The 13,663-nt window shown below is 56.3% G+C and overlaps 1 protein-coding gene, 1 long non-coding RNA gene and 1 pseudogene across 3 annotated transcripts in view; 2 read left to right on the forward strand and 1 right to left on the reverse strand.

The window, feature by feature from the left end:
- LOC144309586 (putative pleckstrin homology domain-containing family M member 1P) overlaps nt 1–8,419 on the forward strand; it is a 156,767-nt gene extending 148,348 nt beyond the window's left edge. The window contains exons 7-10 of one of the 2 annotated variants that reach the window (XR_013375542.1): nt 4,319–4,441; nt 4,527–4,590; nt 5,123–5,280; nt 6,094–8,419. Coding sequence is in view for 1 of the 2 variants with exons in the window: in XM_077890670.1 (XP_077746796.1) it covers nt 4,527–4,590; nt 5,123–5,280; nt 6,094–6,109 (238 nt within the window). In the remaining variant the exon portion in view is untranslated. The remainder of the gene's footprint in view (nt 1–4,318; nt 4,442–4,526; nt 4,591–5,122; nt 5,281–6,093) is intronic. The other variant, XM_077890670.1, reaches the window with a different exon arrangement.
- Nucleotides 1–11,860, reverse strand: part of LOC144309587 (uncharacterized) — a 104,019-nt gene extending 92,159 nt beyond the window's left edge. The window contains exons 1-2 of the long non-coding RNA XR_013375543.1: nt 10,652–11,860; nt 6,202–6,348 (exon numbers count right to left, since the gene is read on the reverse strand). This is a non-coding gene — a long non-coding RNA (uncharacterized LOC144309587). The remainder of the gene's footprint in view (nt 1–6,201; nt 6,349–10,651) is intronic.
- On the forward strand, nt 9,782–13,218 carry LOC144309585 (rho GTPase-activating protein 27 pseudogene; annotated as a pseudogene).
- The last annotated feature ends 445 nt before the right edge of the window (nt 13,219–13,663 follow it).

The raw sequence follows: 13,663 nt of genomic DNA on the forward strand, positions 1-13,663 counted from the left end.
ATCAAAAAGCAAAACAAAACAAACAAACAAACAAACAAAAAGAACCACGGGGCAGTATCTTCTGATTCTGTGTACTTTTAAGTCCCTTGGCTTCTCCTGGAAGTTGTCCGTCTAGCTGGTGTTCTGGGGGAGGGGCCTGTTGTGCTGGTTTTCAGGTGTTAGCACTTGGGGGAGCTGCTGTGCCCCTGCCTGGTGCAGGGCTCAGTGGGGGTTGTTTACTCCGTGAGGCCGCAGGAGGAATAGCCCCAGTGGCGGGGCAGCTCTGGAAACCTGGATTCAGCTCCGGCAGGAACTCCGTCTGCAGGGCCTGGAGGCTCCGGGGCGGGGCCGCTGATCTGCTCAGCTGGGGCAGGAGCTTCCTTGCTGTCCTGGTCCCTCCCAGCCTCTGCCTGTCCCGGGGGAGGCGGGATCCTGGGCTGTGTCCCGGCGCCCTGTGCTCCGGGGCCTGCGCTGGTGGATTCGCGCTCCCGGGCCGCGCAGCCCCCTCCGCGGAGCCGCCGCCCGAGCCCCTCCGAGCTGCTCCTGGAACCGCGCAGCCCCCTCCGCACGGAGCCTCTTCCTCTGCCCGAGCCCCTCCGAGCTGCTCCTGGAACCGCACAGCCCCCTCCGCCCGGAGCCTCTTCCTCCGCCCGAGCCCCTCCGAGCTGCTCCCGGGGCCGCGCAGCCCCCTCCGCGGAGCCGCCGCCCGAGCCCCTCCAGCTGCTCCGGGTCCCCCGTGCGCGCTGCAGCCCTTAGGGAGCTCGGCGCACTCTCCTGGGGCGCAGTTGCTGTTACTGCCCCAGGGAACCCGAGGGCATCCTCGCCCTCCTGGGTCCTGCTCCACCTCCCCGCGAGCCCCTTTCCGCCCGGGAAGGTCGGTGCAGCTCCTGCTCCTCCGGGTCGGGGCTCTCCTGTCCTGGGGACACTCGCCCCGGCCTCAGCCCGGCTCCTCCCGGCCCCTCCCCCTCGGAGGCCTTTGTTTCTTTACTTCTTTTTCCCCGTCTTCCTACCATGATAGAAGCGCGAACTCTTCTCACTGTAGCATTCCAGCTGGTCTCTCTTTAATTCTCAGGCCGAATTCATAGATTTTCAGGATGATTGGAAGGTTTTCTAGGTAATTTGGTGGAGACAGGTGATTTGGAGACCCTACTCTTCCGCCATCTTGCTCCTCCCCTCTTTAGAGTATTGAAAGAAAATATAAAGTTAAACTGAAATTCTATAAACAGAAAAAGTACATTTCAAAGATGAAATACAGACTTTTTCAGATGTACAAAAACTGAAAGAATTTATCATTAGCAGACCTGCACAACAAAAACTGTTAAAGGAAACTTCAGACAAATGGAAAATTATACCACATAATGAAAAGCCTTGAAAATGGCAATTATATTAAATTTTTAAAAAATTATTAAATATGTTTAAAGGTAATTGATTATTTGAAACAAAAATAATAGCAATGTACTGTTTTTATAACACAAAAAGCGAAATCCATGATAAGAGTAGCACAAAAGCTATTGAATAAAATGGAAAAATGAAAGAATTATTATAAAGTTCTTATACTGTATACAAAGTGGTATAATATCATTCGAAGTTAGACTGATAAAGTTGTATACTATAAACTTTCTTAATTTAAAAATAGCTATAGTTAATAAGCAACAAAAGAGAATGGAGTTCTCAAAAAATGCTCGATTCCAAACATATAGCAAGATAATAGACTTAAATGTCATCTTCAGTAATCACATTAAATGTAAATGGCCTAACTACACTAATTAAAGGACAGAGATTGCTAGATTATGTAGAAAACAGCAAGACCCAAATATATGCTACCTACAACAAAACGACTTAAATATAAATATTCAAATGGTTTAGAAGTTAAAGGATGGGAATAGATATACCATATTAACACTAATCAAATGAAAGTTGGAATATATATATATTAACATAAGGTAGTATATTTCATTGTTTATAGACCCTAGAAAGATGAAGTCAGCCACTACTGTATTCTTTTGCTTTCTTTAGTGACAATTAGACCTTAGCTTCTCTTTCAATCAATGGATTCTGGATCTGAGAACTGTCTCTGGTCTGGAAATAGCAAGGGATTATGACTTTCCATTGAAGTGGCCAACTTTTATCTCTCTGTTCATTCAATCTTGATCTTTTTTTGAATATGTGTTATGAAATACCTCTAGTGTTTTATCTTGCCTCTAGTAATATGTTCTATGAGATATGTCCATAAACCCCTGTGGATCAGGCACCCTCTGGTTGCTATTTGAAACTTGCTTCCAAATCCTTCCAGGGAACATAGTATAAGCTGTATTTTATGTATAATGTCCACTCCAGCATACCCATTTCTCTGAGGTTTTTACTGCTTTCTGAATAGTTTATTACACCATTTATCAAATCTCTAAAATGGGCCATCATTCTTTCACTTTTCCAAGAACCACCCCATCAGTGTATTAAAAACTGACTCCAAGAATCCTTGTCAGGGCATTAAATCTGAGTCATGGAAAAGATCCCCCATTAAGCAATTTATATTCCAATTCTCTGGTCCAGCACCCTCAAGATTCCAGGCATATTCTGACAGTTCCTACACTGCATATTAGCCAGGTGCATCTACTCTCTTTTGGCAATAAATCTCTCTCCTCCCTCAGCAAGCCCAAGATTTCTCCAGTGGGGCCATTCTGAGATTTGACACTCATTCCTCTGGTGCCCAGGAAGTGAAATGAAGTCAGGTTCTGAAAAATAAAAGCATTATAAAGCACCTGCTTCATTTGAAACCTGTGTGGTCATCAAATAAGATAGAGTCCCTATCCCCTAACAAGTGGAAGTGGTTCTCTTTCTTGGGCCCAAAGGGTTGAAGATAGTCTGAGTGCTCAAAATTCTCAACTGCATCAGTCTTAATATCCCCACATCAGGGCTCAGAGTCCTACCTCTCCAATAGGGCCCTGACATTGGCATAGAAGACTTGACTGGGTGAGAAATCAGCCTTCTCTTTAGCTCTGCAACCCTTATAATTAAGTTGCATTGCTAATCTTAAGTCACGTTTGCCCTTTGATTTGTATTCTTTACTTTAAATTGGTACTTAACTGACCTAAGTCTGTCATTCTTTTTTTTTTTTTTTTGGTAAATCACTGGTGTTCAGCCATAACCACCCAGTTCCACAGTCCTAGTAATTTCTTCATTGCTCTGAAATGCCAGATAAATTACACAAGCTGGTACACTTCTTTATCACATCTCATTCACCATGGGTAAGAAATCTTAACCTTTGCACTACTACAGCCTGTCAGACTCTATGCTTCTAACTCTCAGTCCTGGTAACAACTATCCTAGATAGAGTTCCCTAAAGGCAGAGCCCTCATGGCATCTGGAATAGCCCAGTAGCCAATAAATATATAAAAGTGTGTTCATTAGTTGTGGAAATCAAACCAATGAGATACCACGTGTGTTTGATAAAAATGTATACTCTGCAGCTGTTAGGTATAGGGGATTTCTGCAGCCATTTACTCTCTATCCCTGAGGATGGAACCCCTCAGATCTCTGCCACTACTGAGGTTGAAAGTAGAGCCACCCTCATCGTGTCTCCCCCATGCCCCACCCCACTGTGAAATGGGATCTGCCTTCCTTAGACCACATCGCCATGACTCTCACATAGCACTGAAACTGGATGCTTGACTGTGTCCCTCCGCTTGCCCAGGGGCTATAGGGGGGCAGAGGCTGCCTCCTATGCATTTCTGTCCCACTGTCCCTAGTATGGAATGGTGGCAGTAATGACAACAGCTAACACCTTCAGGCATTCACTGGGATGGATAAGGGTGCAGGCTCCAGAGGCTGACTTCTGCATTCAGGTCTCCAGCTCTCCTGTCGAGGTGGGGATTATAAGAGTACCAACCTCACAGGACAGTGCAATGAGTTAATGGATATAAACCTCTAAGCCCAGTTCCCAATATAAATGTTGGCTCTGGTCATCCTCCTCCTCATTATAATTTTTTTAAAGACGTTCTATGTTTTATAACCTTTAAATTTTTTTGGAATATTCTTCAGCTCTATTGAGGCATAACTGATAAAATTATAACATGTTGAAAGTGGATATCATGGTAATTTGGTGTATGTATATACATTGTGAGACGGTTCCTCCCATCTGGTTTATTCACACATCCATCACCTCACTACTTAGGTGTAGATTTTTGGTGAGAGCATTTAAGTTCTACTCTCAGCAAATTTCAGTTATACGATACAGTGTTATCAACTCTAGCTGATAATCATTCGTTGTTTACTGTGTGCTGGGCACTATGCCAAATGCTTTAAATAAATTATTTAATCCTCAAAGAGCTCTATTTCTCAGGTGAGGAAGCTTGAGTTGTAGAGATGTTGAGTAATTTGCCCTGGGTCACCTGGAAGACCAGATCCCCAACCCGGGCGCCCGACCGCGCTCTTAGGCACCGCCCTGGCCAGGCGTTCATACCCGGTGAGCAGCTGAAGGAATGAAAACAAACACAGGTTGGCCCGGATCGGGAAACCCTTATAAGGGGCCTCTTCTGTTTTGTTTGAAGGCTCAACCACAGGAATTACCTCTTGGAGTCTCCCCACAAGTACAGTGTTGCCGACCTCCAGCAGGTGAGACTGCCTTTCTCTACCCCCAGAGGGGCCTCATTCCTGGAGACATCAGACGGGAGGGGTGGCTGCAGCTTTTCAGCACCTCAGACTATGTGTCTGGCTGTCCCAGGATTCCTGGGCGGTGACTGAGCGCCAGCCCCCTGCAGTTAGCAGGCAGTCCAGCAAAGCCTGGGGAACAGGAGCGCCTTGGCCCCTTCCCTGCCTCTGGCCTCGTCCCCAGCTAGAGGGCAGCAGGAGGAGAGGCCCCAGGCCTGAAAGTTGAGGACATTCCTTCCTTCAGGGAGGGCACTGTGGATTTGGGTCTCATCCTTAAGCCGGTTACCCCCAGTGACCTCCATGTGGGGGAGCTGTACACCTGCATTGTTCAGCCTGGACCGGGGTGGGGGGGTGGGGGGGGTGGTTCTTGCCCAAGTGGGAAGATACTCTTTGGGAATAGGAGTTCTTGAGGCAAGGTGGAGCCACATTTTATAGATGGCCTCAGCCTCAGCACAGCTACCCGAAAGGCCTGTCGGCCTGCACTTGCCCTCCACAGATCGTGGATGGAGTGTATGAAGGGTTCCTCAACACCCTGATTGGATTTGCCTCCCAGCACGTCTACCACTGTGACCTGTGCACCCAGCGTGGCTTCATCTGCCAGATCTGCCATCACCACGACATCATCTTCCCCTTCGAGTTTGACGCCACAGTCAGGTATGTGGGACACCCAGCCTGCCACCCCACCCCTATCCACAGCTGGCCCCAGCTATCCAGGGAGGCAGGCCCAGTGCCATTGTGCAGAAATACAGAGACACCCTGTCTGTGCCGGTACCGATGCCCTGAGCAGTCACGGAGGCTCCGGTCCAGCTCAGAGAGCCCTCCAAGGCCCCTGCCTAGATCAAGGAAGCTGTCTGTCTCCCTAGAGAGGAGGTGGCTTGCTGCCTCTTTGAGCGGGGGCCTCAGTTTTGTCATCTACAAACAGGGTGAGGAGGGACTGAATGAGTTACTGCCCCAGAGCATTGGCACAGGCCAGGCACAAAGTGGGCACCCTGTGGGTGGTACCTGCCTGCCTCTCTCCTGCAGTAATGATGGATCTTACCCGATTATCACTCATTATCAGAAGCCTCTAAATGGAAAAATTCATCCACCAAACCTCCATTCCAGCCCGTGTGGGAGGGGAAAACTGAGCAGGCGGGAGCATTCATTCATGTTCAGTAGGTGTCTCATGGCCTAGATTCAGCCCCTAGGCTGAGTTTTTTAAACAGCAGAGGGTTTTCAACATAGGCAAGAAGTCATGTCATGAGTCTCAAGCAGCATCTTAAAAAGTGAATTTGAACAGAGAGTGTCAGCAGTGCCTGTGGTGTGAAGGAGGGTAAGCATTGTCGCGAGGTTTTATTTGACCATGCAGGGGCAGCGCACAGGTGCCTTGGGTGGCAGGTGCCGCTCAGCCTCCCCGCGGGTTCTGGTCAGGAAGGCTGGCCAGCCCCCCGGCCCATGGCACAGGCGGTGCTTGCTGCTATCCCCCAGGTGTGGCGAGTGCTAGACCGTCTTCCACCAGAGCTGCCAGGCCGTGGTGAAGAAGGGCTGCCCCCGCTGTGCCCGCCGGCGCAAGTACCAAGAACAGAGCACTCTCACCTAAGTCAGCGAGCTGTCCCCACCAAGGCTGCGGGGTGGCGGCTCGGCTCACCCATCTCAGCTGGGTTTGGCGTCAGTCCGGATCCTCTCAAGGTGTCACAGCTGTCTCCCCTGTCACGAAGACTCCGATGTGACCAGAGCACGAGCCTACCAGAGGAAGCCCTCGATGATGTCACCCAGTCCCTCTACCACCTGTCTGCTCCCGGACATGGGGACATCATCAGATGCCCCCATTCCAGGGGATGCAGGGAGGGGGAACTTTGCACTAATCAGGCCCCAGCTCACCTCACAGACATGGCACATCCATCAGGGCTGTTCAAACACTGTGGAAACAAGACTTGGGCGCATTCTCAATTCCACATTCCTGATTAAAAGGTCTAGTTTTTTAAGGCAGGTTTTTTTTTCCCCTTCATATTTCAACGGAAAATATTTTTTTATTCTTGACCCTACACAAGTCACCCAAGAAATCCAGGCCTTCTCATGCTGAGCAAATGTGTGGGAACACTTGGCCCGCAGGCAGGCGGGTGGCTGGACAGGCAGGCCACTGCTGGGCCAGAGCCTGCCAGCTGGACTGGGTGCCTTTCCTTCTCCTACACCGGGCGCTCACTGCCCACGGCTCAAGTACGACGTGCCAAACTGCCCGGGGGCTGGTGGGATGGGTCTCGATGACCGTCCTCTCCCTCTCCCTCTGTTTGCCCTGCCCTGTCCACCTCACCTGGAAGCCCCATCCCCTTTCTCCATGTCAGAGCCCCCCAGCTCTCGTGCAGCTAGGGATCTTGGTCCCTGAGGGAGAAGGGAGGGACTTGGAACCCGCACTGTCAGCACTTTGAGCCTTTCTTGGCTCAGGGCAGGGTGGTCATCTTGCCTACCCCTCAGCCCCTCGCCGTCCCATCCTACCACAGACCCGCAGCCAGATGGGCCGGGGGCGGCTGCAGACATACTCTCGCCCTGTTCCCCCACCGCATGACTGAGCCCTCTGGGAACAGAGGCAGGCTGGGCCCACAGAGAGGGCAACAAGCCCAGGCCAGCGGCCAGCCTCGGGCATCGGGACTGCCAGGCCCCGCACTGTGGAGTGGTGACCCCATCCTTCCACAAAGAGTGCCGGCCCTGCTGCAGAGACGCACAGGGACACGTGGGAGCAGCCACCTGTTGGAAGGACACTGAGCCTCAGTTTACAAAGCCATGAATTCACAAAGCTTTGCTGGACTGGCCCAGGAGGGGCCCTACCAGAGACCGGAAAACGTCATTGGAGCATGATTGCCTTTTCAAGGGGGTCTTGGGGTAGAGCAGGAGCCTGCCATTGTTTTCAAAGTGACCTTTAGACCCTGGGGTTTGGGGGTTGATTTCTCTGCTGCCTTATCCCATCTTTCCTGGACCCACAGCCCCCACCCCCACCCCGCAGCCCTGGGTCCTCTGGCCATCCTCTCTGCTCTCAGCTTGAATTGGGGGCCTCAGGTGGAGATTGCCTGTCACTGTAAAGAGCTGAATCTACTCCCACCTCTCCCTGGGGGTGATTCGGCTGCTGAGTCACCTGCCCAGCCCTGTGAAGCTGGATAAATTGTGCAATAGAACAGAGGAGGTGGTGGGGGGTGGGGGTGCCTGTAACAGGGGGCTGCCCCACAACTTCTCTGTCCCCGGCACGGAAGATGGTGCACACCTAGGCCCAGCATGCCAAAGCCTCCTAAATGGGAAAGTGGGTCCTTATCCCCATCCTGCACCCCCATAGCCAGCATTAATGCTCCCCCACAGACCCAGCCTAAGCAGAGCTGCAGGTGCCCCAGGTCCCCAAGTGGACAGGGGCTGGCCTGGGGTGGGCAGTGCTGCCCAGGCCCAGCCCTGGCTCCTCAGGCCCGTGAGTATGTTATGTGCACCAGAAGGTGCCCTAGGAGGCAGCAGGAGTGAGGCCCTAGGGAGCTTGCTTAGGTTGGGTATCCACCCCGCCGCCGCCGCCCTCCCAGGGACTAGTAGCATTAGAACTGACCCTCTCCCCAGCACCAGAAAGCTGCTAATCAAATGAGTTGACTTTTACCCTCTCACCTCCAATGGAAAGCTGATGTGAACCTCAGTGGTGCCCACACTATTTTTAAAATGCCATTTTATGCAATAAACTGTTTCTAGCGGGGGGGCGCTGGCCCTGAACAGCGCTTTGCAATGTATGGAAGGAACTGCTACCGTGTGCATTTTGGGTGATTTTGCAGTAAAGACCTGATCTTTTTCACCTGTGATCTTGCTTCTGAATCCTGATGCTGCCACTGGCTGGGGGAGGCCACCAGCCATCCTGTGGTTGGATGCCCCCCCCCTCATTAGCTGGGGAGGCCTGGAGAGGGAGGGTTGGTAGTAAACATTTGCAAGCAAGGGGCGCGGGCACGCAGGGGAGAAGAGGTGCCACTAGGAGTCCTGGCCAGGGAGCCAGGGGGAGATTTCGGGGCCTTGCTGGAGGTCTCCTCACGTACACTCATGCATAACAGATGAAGCTGCTGCCTGAAATCCCACCAGAGTGGCACCTTCCCTGTGCCTGTCAAAGCACAGAGCCCTGACACTGGAACATGAAGAATGTTGGGACTATTTCCTACTGGGTTTTCCAAGGCAAGAGGGGGGGCTTAGAAAAGGCTGAGCAGCACCAGAATCAGGGATCCCAGTGGCCTAGACTTGGCCACTACCTTCCTCTAAGTGCCAGGAGAAGCCCACCACTGCCCGTGGTGAGGCCAGAAGAAGGAAACAGACTAGTTCCAGGGAAGGCAGATTGTGGAAAAATGTGATTGAAACACTCTGCTCTGTCTGCAGTTCCTTGTCCTTGAAGATGCCTTTTGGCCCTGGGGGAGCACCTTCTGCACATCCCCTGAGCCCCAGCTTCCCTCAGGGGCCTCAAGTCTCTCCAGGTCAGTAGGAAGTGGGCTCTGAGAAGACAAAAGGAACTGGGTTTGAGGCCTAGGGACAGGGAGGCCAGGGCCAGGCGACCTGGGTGCCTCATCCTCAGCAAGGTGCCTCTGAGGACATTCCTTTCTCCCTTCCCCCTCCTGCCTGAAGGAGAATGGGGGGTTGGAGACAACCCAACACCAGAGAAGACAGCTCATCTTCTAATAAAAATAATGTTCATAATAACAAATGTGTGCTCCTATAATAATGTGATACTATACTGTGCTTAGTGCATCTCATTCAATCTCGCCAACTACCCTGGGAGGTAGGTGTCACTGTCCCCAGTTTACAGGAGAGAAAATTTCAAGTGCTAGGAGTCCAGCTCCAGCAGGCTGCTCTGGGCTTACCCTACAGACTGGAGGGTGGCCCTCTTCCAGAGGAGGATCTAGGCAGCAGGGGGACGGAATCAAACAGTGGGAGGGAAATCTGGCCAGAAGTAGTCGAGGAGGCTGCCCCCCCACGCCCCCCCCCCACGCCCCCACCTCACACCACCATCCTCGCCCTCCTGCTTACACCTCCGGGAGACAGCCAGGTGTGGCCCAGGAAGGGCGGGGGGGGGGGGGGGGAGCGGTGGCGTCTGCGCTCCCTGGGCCCAGAGGGGACAGGAAGCGGGACACCGGGGATTGTCTCTAGCAGCCACAGCCCAGCCTCGGCCCGGGAGGAAGTTCTGCCCGGCGCTCTCCGCTGGTGCCTCCCTCGCTGTATTGTTGAGCAGGAAAGCGGGCTGCGCGGGAGCTGGGCGGTGGAGGAGGGAGCGCGGACGCCGAAACCACGCGCCCTGCGGGGACGAGTGGAGGCGAAGCCAGTGAGCGGACACCCCGAGGGGCCGGGGCCGGGCCGGGCGGGGGGCGCTGAGCCGGGGGCCGGTGGGGGTGCGGTGCTGCAGGTGGCGGGTTCTCTCTCGCCGGCTCCCCTTCCCGGGGCGCTGGGGCCGGAGCTGCGGGACCCGCGAGCAGGGCCGCGCGGCTCGGATCCCCCCGCGAGGAGCGGAGATGAAAAGGGCTGCCCTCCGTCCGGGGACAGGACGGGCCCAGGTGCAGGCCCCCCGCGCCGACCCAGGCGTTGGCGCCGCTGTGACTCTCGTCCCCAGGCCAGTGGACCCAAAGCAGCTCCTGGGGACGGATCAGTCCTGGAGTTTCAGGGAACCTCCGCGCTCCCCCGAGTTGGGGAAGGAGCCGAGTCCGGGTCCCCTCCCCACCCAGCCCGAGACCCCCGCTCTGGTGGGCATCCCTGCCTTGGGACCCCCGCCCTGAGTCTTTCCAGGCCCGGCCAAGCTGTGCGGGGAAAGGGCCTGGGGAGGGCGGAGGTGGGCCCGAAGCGAGTAGTGCCAGCAATCGGGCTGGAGAGGGCTCGCGGTTGGCAGTTGGTGATTCAGGGTGCAAATGGCCTCACCCGTAAGGGGACGCCTGGAGACGACGATCCGGGGTGGAGCAGCCCCGGAGCAGCGCACCCAGGGGACACAGAGGCTGGAGGCCAACAAATCCCGCGGGGGGGGGGGGCGTTGGTGGAGGGCGCAGGGTGGGAGTCTACCCACCTTGGGCTCTGCTTGCCAGCAGGCAGCACAGCACACCTTCAGTCGCAGCCCTGCCAGCTGCCGCCCCTCCCTCCTGCCTTCTCTTGCCCTGGGCCCGCTCCCAATGTCTCCACTGGCCCAGACACTCCTTCAGGCTCCTCCTCGCCCCTCCCAGAATTGGGGGCAGCCCTCCGGAGCCTCCCTCTGCCTCTTTGCTCCCCTTGGCAGCTCCTGCTCCCCGAGGTTTCCCGACCCAGCCCTCAGAAGCCCCGCCCAACGAGATGGGGGCCTAACCTGCATCGTTTGCTGGCTGGAAGGTCTATCTAGCCCTTCACCATGGGCCCGCAGAGACCTGCCCTGCCAAGGTGAGCGAGTGCCAGGGGTCCAGGAGAAGGTGACGAGAAGGGGTATCCTCCCAGGGTTTGTTGCCTTTGCTCCAGGCAGCTTACTGACTGCGCCTCCAGGGCCCACTGTGCACCCCTTTCCCCATCGAGGAGAGCTTAAGAAAGTGGGGAAGGGGCACTAGGAGCCCCTACCCGGACCCCTGCCGGCCAGACCCTGTTCCTTGGGTTCCTCAGCCTCAGCAAGCCACAGGGGCTCCTACCTGCTGCCCCCGGGGAGACCCAGTTGGGCAGGAGATGTGGTCAGTGTAAAGATCGGGAGGGAGCAGCCACGCAAGAAGTCACTCATTCATCTTGTTGATGGTGAGACCCGGGCAGCTTTACAGTTAGGCTCTGACCAAGGCTGCCCCACCCAGAGCCAAGCTAAGCTGGCATGCAGAGGGGTGGGTTGGGGCCATCACTCCAGGACAGCTTTGGGGAGGACACCGCCTGGGTAGTGCATTCTCTAGGGGCCGCTCTGCTCTCGTGGGGCAACGTGGAGATCACAGGGCAGGTGGGCAGGCCCTCCAGCCTCTCTCGGGAGGTTGGGAGGTTGGAGGTGGGATCTGCAGTCGGGGGCGGTGCGGGCCGCTCTGGGCGGGCCAGGCTCCGGGTTCACGTTCCCCGCAGAGCCGCTGGGGAAGAAAAGAGAAACCAAGAGAACCGGTTCCCCGGCCTTGGCAGTCCTGGTGCCTCATGCCAAGGCCCTTGGTCTACGCGAAGCGGGGACACTCCCGGGGTAGAGCGGCGCCGGGGCAGCTCCTAGAGCCCCGCGCCTCAACTCTGACCCCGAGGGCCCGGGCCGGGGGCGCAGGATCCTGGAGGGAAGAGGCTCTGTGGACCCGGATTTCCTGAGGGCTGGTGGCGTCGGGGCGGGGGCGGGGGCGGGCGGGCACGGAAGGAATGAGCTCTTTTTCCCACTTCACAGACGGGGAAACTGAGGTTCAGGCAACTTTTTGGCAAGTGTGGTGTCGACTTACCGCCGCCAGTCAACCCCATCTCTCTGAGTCAAGGCTTCCTTGGCTGCAAAGTTGGACCAGTATTACCCACAACCTCCCCACCGGGGGATTGAATGGAGGCTCAAATCTTATCAGCAATGCCACAGAATCAGCGTTGGCATAATTACATCAGCGACTGTGGGCATGGGAACCTTCGAGATTATTTTATCCGAGTGCCCCGTTTTGGAGATACCAAGGCCCTAAGGCACAGGAGGAACGCGGCTTCGGGACTCAACCAAGTCTCTTGTCCCCCTAGCGCGGCGCGCCTCCCGGCTGGGTGGCCCTGACCTCCGCGCCCCTCCTCCTCGTGCCCACAGGGAGACTCCGCGGCCGCGATGGCGATGGCGGCGGACGTCGAGGGGGACGTGTACGTGCTGGTGGAGCATCCCTTCGAGTACCCCGGCAAGGACGGGCGGCGCGTCGCCATCCAGCCCAACGAGCGCTACCGGCTGCTGCGCCGGAGCACGGAGCACTGGGGGCACGTCCGGCGCGAGCCCGGCGGCCGCCCCTTCTACCTGCCGGCGCAGTACGTGCGCGAGCTGCCGGCGCTCGGGGACCCCGCCGCCTCCTCGCCGCCGCCCGCGCTCCGCCCGGGCCCCGCAGCCCCCGAACCGCTCGCCTACGACTACCGCTTCGTGAGCGCGCCGGCGCCCGCGGGCCCCGACGGCACGGCCGCCAAGCCCCGGGGCCGCGTGAGCTCCCTGTGCGGCCCCGCGCGGCGCGGCGCCTCGACCCAGCACGGCAGCCCCGGGCCCGGCCTGCCCACCTGCCTGTACACGCGGCCCGCGGCGCCCGTGCGGCCCGCGCAGTCCCTGGACGACCTGGCGCGCGCCGCCGTCGCGCCCCCTGCCGGCCTCCTGGGAAGCGCCGGCAGCTTCAAGGCCTGCAGCGTGGCGGGCTCCTGGGTGTGCCCGCGCCCCCTGGCGCGCAGCGACTCGGGAACGTCTACGAGGCCATCCTGGACGAGCGCGGCCCGGCGCGGGACGAGCGCCCGCAGCAGGTATGGGGCGCCCGGGAGCGAGGAGGCGGGCGGGGGGCTGCGCCCGCGCTCCAGGAGCCCCGCTCCGCTTAGCGTCCGCCGGCTCTGCACGGGCTGCCTCACGCGGAGCCCCACGTTCCTCAACCACGAAACGAGAGGGGTGCAGGCTCCCAGTCACATCTGCAATTCCGAAATGCCAAAGCTCCCCGAAGCGCGAGTGTTTTCCGTAACTCAGTTGGTGGCAAAGTTGGACTTGAGCCCGGGTGAAGCCGTTGGTGGTCTTTATTTATTTATTACACTTCGTTTTCCTGCAGAAATGTAGATGACCTGGAGTACGGTGTGCCGCCCACCCCGTGCTGGCAGGTGCGCGCCACCTCACCTGCCTGACAGCCGCACCATTCCGAGAGGCGTCGGGATCCTGGGCCTGCAGGATCTCTCCGCCTCCCCTGTCTCATAGACGCTTGGGGATCAGATGAGATAATGGATGTGAAAGTCAGGGATCTGCTTCCCGTTTTGGCTTCTTCCAACATTTCAGTCATTTCAGTTCCCCTCTAAACACACACACGCACGCACGCACACGCACGCACACCAATTTTTTGTTTCAGGAAGAGGTCTGGTTACAGCGAGGGTTTTTTGTTGTTGTTGTTGTTTGTTTTGTTTTGTTTTCTTTCGTTTC

This window comes from Canis aureus, unplaced genomic scaffold, assembly GCF_053574225.1.
Source record: "Canis aureus isolate CA01 unplaced genomic scaffold, VMU_Caureus_v.1.0 ptg000105l_RagTag, whole genome shotgun sequence".
NCBI classification, from domain to species: domain Eukaryota; kingdom Metazoa; phylum Chordata; class Mammalia; order Carnivora; family Canidae; genus Canis; species Canis aureus.